Source organism: Ipomoea nil, unplaced genomic scaffold, assembly GCF_001879475.1.
Source record: "Ipomoea nil cultivar Tokyo-kokei standard unplaced genomic scaffold, Asagao_1.1 scaffold1043, whole genome shotgun sequence".
Taxonomy (NCBI): Eukaryota; Viridiplantae; Streptophyta; class Magnoliopsida; order Solanales; family Convolvulaceae; genus Ipomoea; species Ipomoea nil.
Genome location: NW_017617471.1, coordinates 7902604 through 7916200, shown reverse-complemented (window position 1 = coordinate 7916200; position 13597 = coordinate 7902604). Strand labels below are relative to the sequence as shown.

At 32.7% G+C, this 13597-nt stretch overlaps 1 protein-coding gene across 1 annotated transcript; it reads left to right on the top strand.

Moving 5' to 3' along the window:
• Positions 1-1621: 1621 nt before the first annotated feature.
• Positions 1622-3475, top strand: LOC109180881 (cytochrome P450 CYP82D47-like). Its single transcript, XM_019330584.1, has 2 exons — positions 1622-2621; positions 2774-3475. The coding sequence occupies exons 1-2, from the start codon at positions 1650-1652 to the stop codon at positions 3395-3397; spliced, it is 1596 nt and encodes a 531-aa protein (XP_019186129.1). The 5' UTR covers positions 1622-1649; the 3' UTR covers positions 3398-3475.
• Positions 3476-13597: the final 10122 nt, after the last annotated feature.

Here is a 13597-nt window from a genome sequence, read left to right as displayed (position 1 = left end):
CCCCATGGTTCAACGTTCTTATCATCTAATAGTCCACAATGAAATACTCCAATTGAAGTAAGGACACATGATTAATAAATAAATAATTAAATAAAATCCAACTAGAAGATTTTCTTTGATTATTGAAATAAGTAAAGTTTTGAACTCGTAGTGCGCTGACGTTTTATTATAATTATTTTTGTAATCTAATTAGTTTCAAAATATATTTATTAATTAAATGTATGTAGAAAAATATTGCACCAAAGAAAAAACAAATTGAACTTACACTAAATTACCATAATGATTTATGAACAGATACTACAATGTAATAGGGCCAGTAACATTCAAAAAAAAAAATTACCATAATGATTTTAAAAAAAAATTCTTGATTTTGGACTCTAGATCTGAACGAAATCAATGGTTGAGATTTAACCTCATTTTTCACCTAAGACATCCCTGGCATATCTCTAATATGTGTGTGTGTAAAGTCATTATGGGTTGATTTAAAATTAATATGATTAGTTTTTCTTTTGGTATACTCCGTATTTATCTTTTGGTCATGACTAATTTCAAATGTTAATAAATAAATAATTAAAAGACTATTTAAATGTATGTTCTAGTTTGAATTCCGTTAAACATGATTTGTCATATGTCGGTATGGTTGTTAAGCAATGTCAGTTCATTGCTCGTGACACTGAGAACGTATTGGTTCGTCATGTTAAAATGTCAACGAATCACGTGACTAATGTGCTAGAACGGGCAACTGGTTCTACCTACGTTCTTGGTGTGTGGGAGTCTAACCTGCCTTCTTGTATCTCGAGCTTGCTTTAATCTATTGCTTCGGTTTTCAAAAAAAAAAATTTAAAGAGAAATTTTTAATTTTTAATTTGTTTTTGTATTCATGGTAATTGTTATTTTGGTTTTTAATTTTTGACGCATTTAATCCAACTTTTATTCAAGTTGCTCTTTTAATTTCCTCCTAGTTCTTTATTGTGCTAAAATTTCCTCCCTAATTTTTCATGTACTCCATGACATTTTAATTGGTTGCAACGACCCTCTACATCTGTATCGCGAATCTGAAAAATTTTTCCAAATAACATATTATGGTCCTTCAATGTGAAAATGTGTTCACCATGTGCATGGTGAACACAGGGGTAAATTCATAATTTTTACATTGTAGATTCATAATTTTTTTTTTTTTTTTGAAAACGTAGATTCATAATTTTGTTTTTCATTTGTTGTTAAAGGGATAGATCCATAATTTCTACGTTGTAGATTCATAATTTCTATACTGTAAATTCATAACATCTATACTGTAGATTCATAATTTCTATACTGTAGATTCATAATTTCTGCACTGTAGATTCATAATATCTGTAACAACAAATGAAAATCAAAATTATGAATTTACGTTTTCAAAAAAAAAAAAAAATTATGAATCTACAGTATATAAATTATGGATTTACCTGTGTTCACCATGCACGTGTGCATGGTGAATACGTTTCCACAGCATAATTTGCGATGGTCGTTATACTGGATCAAAGGAATACATGAATATACTCTTTAATGTATGTTTGATAATGATGGGTAGACATTGCAAGTTCCGCTTAATTAGTTTGCTTATAAATCAAGAGGTTATGTCAATATTTTGAGTAGCAGCCTAAGCCGCCATGGATTTCCTTTCTCCACTGTCCAATAATATTACAATATCAACATCTACTATAGCCTGCACCTTCGTCGTCCTCTTCTTTCTATGCAACACGTTACTGTCAAAGCCCAAACATAACCAAAAAATGGCACCAGAGCCCGCAGGTGCCTGGCCCATAATCGGCCATCTCCACCTTCTCGCCGGCGGCCGGAAGCCTCCTCACTTGATCCTGGCCTCCCTGGCGGACAAGTACGGCCCTATATTCCGCCTGAGACTGGGCGCGCATCCGGTGGTGGTGGTGAGCGACGCGAAAACAGCCCAAGAATGCTTCACAGTGAAAGACAAGAAGCTCGCCACTCGGCCCAGAGCTCTCGCCTCCGAGATCATGGGCTACAACTACGGCATGCTCGGGATCACACCGTACGGGGCCTACTGGCGCGAGATGCGAAAGATCGTCGTGCTCGAGCTCCTGTCGAACCGCAGAACCGAGCTGCTAAGACCGTTGAGGAAGTCCCACATCGGAAGATCCATCAAACGCGCCTTCGACCACTGGTCGGAGAACAAGGACGCCGTTTCCGGCGCGGCGGCGATGGAGATGAGGCAGTGGTTCGGCAGCCTGGTGATGAACATGTCGGTTTCGATGTTGTTCGGAGAGGACGAGGTTGTGGAAGAGAGCAAGTTTCAGAGGGCCAGCCGGAGACTGTTTGAGCTGTTTGGGGCGGCGGTGGTGGCGGATTTTATCCCGTGGCTGAGATGGTTGGATATAGGGGGACATGAGAAGGCCATGAGGGAAACTGCCATGGAAATGGAGAGCTTTGCGGAGAGGTGGATGGAGGAGCACAAAAGAAAAAGGAAGTCTAAATCGTCTAAGGAAGAAGAAGCTGATTTCATGGACACCATGTTATCACTGTTTGAGACTACTGCATCATCATCTCATCAAAGTCGTCTTCCTGGTGGATATGATACTGACCAGATTATCAAATCCACTTGCTTGGTATGTATAATTAAACCTTTTTCACATTTCCTTCTTTTATCTTTCACTCCAATTTTACTTGTCTTTTTCTAAAAAAAAAAAAAAAAAAAAAAAAGTTGTGATTTATGTATTCCATGTGTTGCCAGAGTTCTAATTAGCAATACATCTTGTAGGCCATGTTGCTAGCAGCAACCGACACAACTAGTGTAACATTGATATGGGCTCTCTCTTTAGTACTAAATAATTACGAGGTATTGGAGAGGATTCAAGATGAATTAGACACCCATGTTGGAAAAGAAAGACGTGTTGAGGAATCTGACCTGAAAGAGTTGATTTACTTGCAAGCTGTGATTAAAGAAACAATGCGTTTATATCCGGCAGTTCCACTCTCTGTACCTCACGAAGCTATGGAAGATTGCATCATTAACAACTACCACATTCAAAAGGGGACCCGTCTAATAACAAACTTTGTGAAGATCCATCGCGATCCAAAAGTGTGGGCAAAACCTGATGAATTTAGACCCGAGAGATTTTTAACCCATCACAAAGATGTTGATGTTAGAGGCAACAATTTTGAGTTGATTCCATTTGGTAGCGGGCGAAGAATGTGTCCAGGGATATCTTTGGCCTTAGAAATTGTTCAATTGGCATTGGCTAGCCTAGTTCATGGCTTTGATATGAGAAGGATATCAAATGAACCAATAGATTTGACTGAAAGTTGTGGATTGACTAATTTCAAAGCCACTCCACTTCAAGCCCTACTTATACCTCGCCTTGAGTCAAATTTATATGGTTGAACAAAAACTTTTTAGTCCTTTTATGGATGTATCTATCACATCGTTAGTGTGTAATATAAATAATCTAACTTTATATTATATGTGTGTGTCATTAGGAATTTATTCATCTTGATTTCTTGTGATTGAAGAATATGTTAATATAAGTGTTTGGTAAATTAATTTTTGGTGTGATTAGTTTATATACATATGATGGAACTAATAAACAAAAATTTGTAATCTAATCTAAAAATTTAATAATAGTAAATGAAGGTTAAGCTCAAAATAATAATAATAATTATAATGATGATGATGATGATGATGATGAAGAAGAAGAAGAAGAAGAAGAAGAAGAAGAAGAAGAAGAAGAAGAAGAAGAAGAAGAAGAAGAAGGAGGAGGAGGTTGGTCTCATTTATTTATGTCTATTTTTTCATTAAGAAGGAGGTTGGTCTCATTTATTTATGTCTATTTTTCATTTCTTTTTTGATACATCTACTATCTACTATCTACTATACTAATAAGAGGCCAAGAGAGTTAGGCCTATAATGGGTAGAAAAAATGGCGGTCAAATTTTTTAATCAAATGAATGGCTCAGATTGATCAGATTTTAATTTTTTCTTAAGATTTCCTAATTTATCCTTAATGAATATGATTTTCCGCTAACTTTTCCGTTAAATATTATCTTTTTCGTTAATTTCTGTTAGTTCACCGTTAACTTACTCATTGAATTCAATAAGAAAGGTCTTAGGTTCGAACCTCATCCCAATCAAAGTTGGCATAATTAGTACTCTATTTTACTCTTATTAAATTAAATAATAATTTAGTAGCTACAACAAAAAATAATACATTTGCATTTCTTTAATTTAGAATTATTCAAAATGTCTTTATTCAAAAAATGTCTACAATGTCTTTATTCAAAAAAATTATTCATTATCAATAAATTAAATAAGAAAATTAATTCCATTAGTTATATTGTATTTATTTTTCTCCAATATAAAAATTATTTACATTCAAATTCATCAATTGATTATATTCGCTACATTGTCCCTATAATGTCTTTATTAAAAAAAATTATTCATTATCAATAAATTAGTTAAGAGAAATAATTTTATTAGTTATATTGTCTTTATATTTCTCCAATGTACAAATTCATCAATTGATTATATCTTGCACCGCGGTGCATAATCGATTATGCACCGCGCGTCATACACTACAGTATGTCTAAACCGACACTGTCAAAACAACGTCGTTTTATTTAATGAAAAGAAACAGAATCTTCGCAAAAATAACTCTGTTCTTCAGTTTCATTTTGTATACACTGCAGTTTCAGTTCAACACAACTACAGTTTCATTTTGATATAACTACAGTTTCATTCAACATTTATACACTCAAATATGTGAAAATGTTATTTAATTTTATTTTATATAAACTATAATTTCATTAAAACACAACTACATGATCATTTGAATATAATTACAGCTTCATTGTACAATATACACTCAAATATGTGAAATGTTATTCAGTTTCATTTTATATATACTGTAGATTCATTTCACCACAACTACTGTTCATTTTGATATAACTGTAGTTTCATTTGATAATATAAAAATAATACGTGAACCAGTATCAATTTAGACACACTGTAGTGTCTGACGCACGGTGCATAATCGATTATGCATCGCGGTGCACGATATAACGAGCCTTTTATGTGAACTATGATCTATATTCTATACTATAATTTGCTTGTTTGGTTATGTCCTTCTTGATCCATAATTCTCTTTGATTTTGGATTGGGCCAGCCCAATTCCCTTTATTCCATCAATAGTTATGTTTTTTTTTTGGAGCAATCAATAGTTATGTTAATAAGTTAACGTTCTAGTCCGATGGTTAATATTCCAATTGGAATTTTCTAGTTTATTAATTTCATAATTATGCAAGTCTAATTGTTTTATATTATATCTTTCAACAATTGCAAAATATACTCATAATATTACAATATATATATAATGTAATAATGTTATAGGGTAATTGTAGAATTCGTCCATGTGTGTTGATCATGCTCACTTTTTGTTCATAAGTTATCATTGGTGTTGCACTTTTCGTTCCTGAATTATAAGGTAATTGTAGGATTCGTCCCTAAGTGTTGGTCATACTCACTTTTCGTCCATAAGTTATCATTAACGTTGCACCTATTTTTCGTTACTTTAATAATAAAACATTCAATACTGCATAACATAGCTACTACGACGGTTTTTTACACATACATGACGATTTTTTAAGTGTCGCACGTGTAATAAGTGATTGTCGTTGTAAATATACATTTTCTACGGCGGTTTTGGAAACGGCCGTGTATGTTAACTATATACGACGGTAAAACAACGTAACCGCCATGTATGTCAACTATATACGGAGGTTGTTTTAAATACTGTCGTCTATTAAGTGACGTAGTATAACACAACATATTAGACGACGGTTATGTAAAAAACCGCTGTCTATTAAGCGATGTAAAAAAATAATTAAGGTATATACGCGGTTATTTAAAAAATAGTCGTCTATTAAGTGATGTAGTATAACAAAATATATTAGACAGTGATTATTTAAAAAACATCCGCTTATTAAGTCACGTAGTATACCGTTTATGTAGTAGTGATTAAGGACGAAATTTGCAATTTAAGTATAACTCAGGGACGAAAAGTGCAACGCCAATGATAACTTAGGGAGGAAAAGTGAGCATGACCAACACTCAATGATGAATTCTACAATAAACTCTATAACTCAAGGACGAAAAATGCAACGCCAATGATAACTTAGGGACGAAAAGTAAGCATAACCAACACTCAAGGACGAATCCTACAATTACCCTATAACAAAAGACGGAAAGTACAATTTTTCCCCCCAAAAAAATGGTCATAAATCAAACCATCCACCTTGTATAAACTATTTGTTAAAAATAAAGAATATTGGTATTATTGTTATTATTGTTGTTGTTGTTGTTGTTACGGAAACAAAAAGGAAATTAAGTTAATGCAATAAGCAATTTTACCAAACATTTAAAAAATAAGCTAATGCAATAAGTCATTTTACCAAAAATTTATGTTGAAAAAATTGCAAAAAATAAAATTGTAAGTGATTATTTTGTGGTACAAATATATGTGGGGTCCACTTTCGATTTTGATCGGGTCAAAGTGCATTCGGGTTCTTTGCAATGAGATAGAAAGATTGATATATTGTACTCTCAAAACGGATAATGGGTGAATGAGAAATTAATTTTCAAATAAGACTCATTTGTGTTGCAAATTAAAGACTTTTAAGTAGCCTTTGTCCCATGGTAGAAAACAAGGGAATTTGCACCACTATATATACAATAGTCTTTTAGAGGCATGTTCAATTGCATGGCATAGAGGCTCTATCTCGCGCGCAATGGAGGGTGCAAATCAAATCTTAGAATGAGCCTGGAAAAAAATTTGACTCATGTACGTCGGCACTTGCGGGCAAGAATGTTGTCCGGAAAAGTGGCTGACCTTACGAACTAAGTTATACTAACTTTTCGAAAATATTTTCCAACATTTTAGCTACTGTCCGAGTAGTACCTGATGTCTACCATTCGAAAGAAGACCTAAACTACTTGATTGGAGTCACCCTTTAGCTACTCACGTTTCAAATCATTCAAACCACTCCTCGCAGTACCGTTCTGGGTATTAATTTTAACGTTACGAAATTAATTTCAATTTAAAATTTTATAATTAATTTCCAAAGTAATGGTTTTTTGTTATGAAAGTTACGATTTTATTATCAGTGTTATTGCCATGTTAATTGCTATTAATTCCCCAAACAGTAGATTTTAGACAAAACAACAAAATGATCCTATGCTTTTAGCTCTCAAAACTCTACTCATCTTCATTCTCAAACCTCTTGTCTTTCATCCCCTGTTCTAGTTCGTTGGGTTTAATTGTTTGAGTGTTCAAACATTAAACCGTAATACGTTTTATCCTGTGAAACCTAAACTACAACGCTCCTAACACCTTTAAGATGTAGCAAATAAGGTTTTAAGAATTGAGCGTTTTGCTCAACTCGTACTAACACCCTAAACCTTTCGTTTTTGTGCTTGTTAACTTTTTTTAGAAATAACCTTGCTGTAAGATCATTTTGTAACAATTTAAACTAGTCAAAATTAATTTATCAATGAATAATATTACATGTACTCTCACTTTCTACTCTATTTTTTACTTTTTGTGTCATTTTTTGATTGATTTAAATTACAAAGTAAGTTATTATTTTTATCTATTCATTTTTATTTACCCAATAAAATTTATACACATAATAAGTGTTGGTTTTATGACTTTTGAACAGTCAACGACAGGTCAACACTACCGTTAGAATAACGAGAATATAGGAAAAATATAGGAGAAATATATGAAGAAAATATAGGAACTTTGTATTGAAGATTATTGCTCGTGAATAGAGAAAATTGTCCCCCTCTCCTAAGAGGTCTATTTATACATATTTTGAGCTTAGAACCCTACAAGAAATAAGAATTCTAGACTGCCTTATATTGGGAGTCTTAGTTACATAATAAAACATAATTCTATTATACTATAAATAATGAGTTCAATTATGATTATATTGGGAATAATAAGCACAATCCTTAACGAACTCTTGAGTTGTTCTGTACTGAGTATCCTTCTTCGGCTTCCTTGATCCAATTACTTTATTAGGTCGGTCCATATGGTCCAGGCCTAGTATACTGGCAAATTATATTATGCACCGCGGTGCATAATCGATTATGCACCGCGCGTCTTTTTTTTTAAATGAAAATAAACAGTGTTTGTTTTCGCCGTTTCGCACCCTTTTGCAAAAAGTAACTCTGTTATTCAGTGTCATTTTGTATACACTGCAGTTTCAGTTCAACACAACTACAGTTTCATTCCGATATAACTATAGTTTCATTCGATATTTATAGACTCAAATATGTGAAAATGTTATTTAATTTTATTTTATATACACTATAGTTTCATTAAAACACAACTACATGATCATTTTGATATAATTACAGCTTCATTGTACAATATACACTCAAATATGTGAAATGTTATTCCGTTTCATTTTATATACACTGCAGTTTCATTTCACTATAACTACAGTATCATTTTGATATAACTGCAGTGTCGGTTTAGATATACTATAGTGTCAGTTGGTGTTTAATACACCAAACAAGCGGACTCCGTTAACTCTAACGGCTGGCCATTTCTTTACTTAAAAAAACGGCGCCGTTTTTTACCGCGGTGCACATGCACCGCGGTCTATAATATAACGACTGTAGTATACTATCCATCAATAAAAATTATATTTTATAAAAATACACATATTATTTCATTATTAACTATGTTACCAAACATGATAATTGTAGAGAGGAACTTAGGTGGTATATGTTATTAATAGTAGAGTAAATACCCAAAATGGTCCCTCGACTATAGCTAAATTCACAAATTGGTCATCAACTTTCAATTTCACCCAATTAAGTCCTTAACTTTGTAATTTTGACACGATTTGGTCCTCCATTTAATTGACCGTTTGTTGACCGTGATCGACGATCTCCAGAAGAACCTTCAGCTCTCGTCGGAGCACGTGGAGGCCTCCAGGATGACGTTGCACCGGTTCGGAAACACGTCGTCTTCTTCGCTCTGGTACGAATTCAACTACATTGAATCCAAAGGGAGGATGAAGAAGGTGACCGGGTTTGGTAGATTGCTTTCGACAGTGGATTCAAATGTAACAGTACGGTCTGGAAATACAACCGGAACCTTAAAAAATCGACGATGAACCATGAAATTACATATATATCCTCAAAAATCACAGTCAACAAACGGTCAAATAGACAGAGGACCAAATTGTGTTAAAACTACAAAATTAAGGATTTAATTGGGTGAAATTGAAAGTTAAAGATCAATTTGTGAATTTAACTATAGTCGAGGGACCATTTTGGGTATTTACTCTTAATAGTATATAGATGGATAAAACAAGCGAGATAATTATTTAGCGGTGCATTAAGTAATGGTAAACGGTTGGGTGAATTTTTTTAATTCTTTTTTTTATATAATGGTTGGGTGAAAGTTGAGCGTCCCAAAGACTCAATCATAGCTCTGACAACAAAACTGAGAAATGCCAACTGGTCTGTACCTCCATCCGTGGAGATTAATGCGACAGATTTTAGCAACTGCCAACACATCAACTTAATGCTTTTACCATTTCTTTTCTTTTCCTTTTAATGTTTCGAAAAAGCTCTTTTCACTCCAAATTTATGTGACCAATCCAATTTGGAGACTGGGACTAGACCCATAAACACTGTTCCGCTAAACATTATTTTTAAGGATGTAACTTAATTTTTTGATACGAGACATTAGAAATTTCAAGAAGAAAATACCGTACGTTTGCATTATGACCACAAATATTTCTGCAAAACAGTTAATCGATTGCACACCCCTAAATGAATGAGAAAAAATATCGCGAGATAATATTGTATTGATGATAATGTTGTAGAATGATTACAAGGAATATGTAATGTTGTTACAATAGATGATTAGATAAATGAAGATGAAGATGTCTTAACAAGAGAATTGACTTGTTATTTATACTTTAGAAGCTCCTAACGTCTCCCCTAAAAAAGAGGAATCGGTTGCAACAAATTTGACCGCACACAAGACCTGCCGAAGCCCTAACCGAGGTCCCTGGCCGAGCACGGCCCGAGGACCAGGCGAGGCCCATGTTAGGCTCGGGTTAAGCACAGTACTTCGGGTCTGTCTGAACTCTTGTTGCTTCGCTCATCCGAGTCGGTTTGTTTTATCATAAAAAAAAAAAGTCAAAGCAAGCATGCAGGATGCAGAATGAGATGGAAACGCAATTAAGTGTGATGTGCATTGGTGTGGGAATGGATATGATAATGCATATTTTGGATCTGAGTTTTGATGATAATGTTTGCAATTGAAAGCAAGAAAGAAGTTAATGGCTTCAGTTGGGAGGCAGTTTCAAAGCAATAAATAGTGCATTTAGGATGGGCCTGGCATGGCATCCCCAAAAAGTTGTTATTAATTGCCTCAGATGTTTTCAAAGCTTAGCTACTTCTGTATTTTTGGAAGTTCTGATCTGTAACGCAGCCTTGCTTGGAGGAAGTTGACTGGTTTGGAAATAATATATGACACCAAATTTCCACACACATTTTACACCTCAATTTCATTGCACTTATAATACCTATTTTTACAACAACCATTCAACCTAAGTATCCAACAAGGCAACAAATAACCTTTTTTGCTTTCAAAATTAAATGTTTGATGCACCATTCTTGACTTTTTTTCAAAAGATATTTGGTATTTCTATAACTATGAGTTTACTATGATTATGGCACAATTGTTGCATCCGTTTTTTTTTTTTTTTACAATTTCATTAGTAATAATTGAAGCATGTGTTCCATCTCAACTAAAAGCTTAAGCTGATAGTTGGATTACACATTAATGGCTATATGCTCACAGTAATCAGCTTATCAATACTGCTCAAAACTGTTGGGTTGACACATTGTTTTAGTTTATTTTAAAGAATAACTGAAATGAAACTACTTGATCAAAAGAGGAAAATGCCATATTCCATCGTCATTATTTATTAGCTTGGATGAGTTACTTGAATTTGAATATACTACATATTGTTAATAATTCAAAGTTCATATTAAAATGTTAAAATTATAAATTCCTATAAATTTGTATTAAACCATCTTAATTAATGTCTACTTCTTTTTTGGTTGTAAATTAATAAGAAAATAACACTTTTGATTCATAAGTTATGACTATAATTTAAATTTAGTTAATCTTTTAATCACTTATTTTTCATTAATTGAGAGGAACTAAATTTGTATGTTATTTTAATAACAATTTAAAAACTAAAATTATACAATAAATAATTGAAGAACTAAATATATAGTTCAATTAATTTGAGAGACCGACAATATTATTTCTCTTAAATTGACACACTCTATAAACATTCACAATTTTTCTAATTAAAAATTCACACTAACTTTATTCAAACAACTTTTTAAAATCACCACTTTTTAAAAGGGTTTCTTAAACGAAAGGGAGCACTGGGGGGTGTGGAGTGATGAGTGCGACGTATCAGACGGCAAAAGGGAGGGAGCCATTAATACACATCTAGCTATCTTTAATTTTTGTAATTTTAAATTATGTTTCATATATGGTCATTATTCTTTATTTTTTTAAACAAACATTTATTGCATTTCTCAATGTTTCTGCTTCTTTATTGGCCTTGGAAAAGGGAATGTGACATGGGGGTAGGAGGGGAGGGGGGGTGGAGAATATAAAGGGAGCTGAGTAGTTTGACCAATTAAGGTGGTTTTACCCACTAGTATATAAGTATATAAATTGGTTTTTGAATATTTAGGATCAATAATGGGAGTGCAGCTTCAACTTGGTCAAAACTACTTATGATTCAGAGTTTGAAGCTAGCTTCCTTATACCCTATAGAATCCAGCCATACTATGCAAGTATGCAGTTCATAGTATCATGTTTGACTCTTTTCCTGTCTTGTAGAATTCTTTTCTTATTCTTATTTTTATAATGATGATGAAAATTTTGAGAAAATGGTGAAATACAACTCCAAACTTTATACAGAAGTTAATTAGACTATCGGATTTTTAAATGTTACGTTATAATTAACCATATCAAGATGTCATTTTAGTGCACTAAAACTTAAAAATCAATTGGTGAATGTTGAAAACAGGTAGTTAAGGTTCCGACAATATTCTGACTACCTCTGGGGAGGAAAAAATTGTAACCAACGACCACCAAACGGTCACCGTACCGTTCAAAGAAGGCGATTAGCTAGAGAAGGCAACATGCTGGTCGCCAATTGCTAGGTTTTTTTCAGAGGTAGTCGAAGCATCGTCGGAACACTAAAGATGTGCTATCATCAGTCACTAACCGATTTTTTAGTTTCCATGTACTAAAATGACATGTTGATATGCTTACTTACAATTTTTAAAAGCTCGAATGCCTAATTGACTACTCATATAAAATTTGGGAGTATATTTGACCTTTTTTTCCAATATATTATAAATCATTATCCTGATGTATGTATTAGATAAAATTTTCTTTTATCAAAACACACTTACAGGTTTATTTAATCACTAAAAAAGTACTCTCTTTTTTTTTTTTCAAAAAAAGTACTTTTTTAGTGATTAAATAAATCTGTAATCAATATATGATAATATGTATTTAATAAAACTTATGAAATTATTGAAGTGATTTGATAGTAGACTGCCCATTTTATGAGAAGTTTATGAATGAACAGAACAAAGTAGGTCAAAACGTGAGTTATCATGCATGAAAACGTGTGTAACAGAAGAGGGTGTTTATGGCAATGGGCAAGGGTGAGTATGCTGTTAGACATAGGTTTAAAATATAACATCCTCATATCTTGATATTAAAATGTAGTAAAAACTGTTATATAAGTATACAAATTTTGACATGGTAAATACTTGATTTTGGCAATTACAGCTTTTGTTTCAACTCGTTATAATTAATTGGTATTTTAATACAGAGGGATTCTTTGATTGGGTATTTGAGTTGGAGTGAACAGAATTATTGAAATTGATCAATGCAGTGTTTAATTTGTTTGTCATTGAATAATAATAGGCAAAACCACTATTGGATTGAATGGGTTAGAGTCTTTTATTATTTTTTTAAGTGTTTCAAATTCGAGTTATAGAAATACAATTATCATAAAATATATGAGGAAGTATTTCGTTATTCTTACACGAACATGATTAGTTGTCTTGATTTGTAATCTTAATTAATTGGTAAAAAAAAAACTATGGCCAAACCAAAGGGGAATTTTTTTTTTTTTTTTTTTTTTTAAGTATGATGAGTCAAATTTTGAATAATTTTATTCGACATCATATATAAGATTATAAGTTAAGCATGACTATCCCTTTTTTCAAATATGAAGTAAGTGTTGTTTGGAACATTTAGGGGGACTATCCCTTTTTTCAAATATGAAGTAAGTGTTGTTTGGAACATTTAGGGGTGTGTTTGGTTCAAATATTAGAATTGTATTCAAAACAAATAAATATATAAAAATAAAAATATTTTCGTACGGTTGGGTGTATCTCGTGCGTTTGTGCGATTAAATTTGAACCATTCATCTTACCTAAATCAATTTTCAG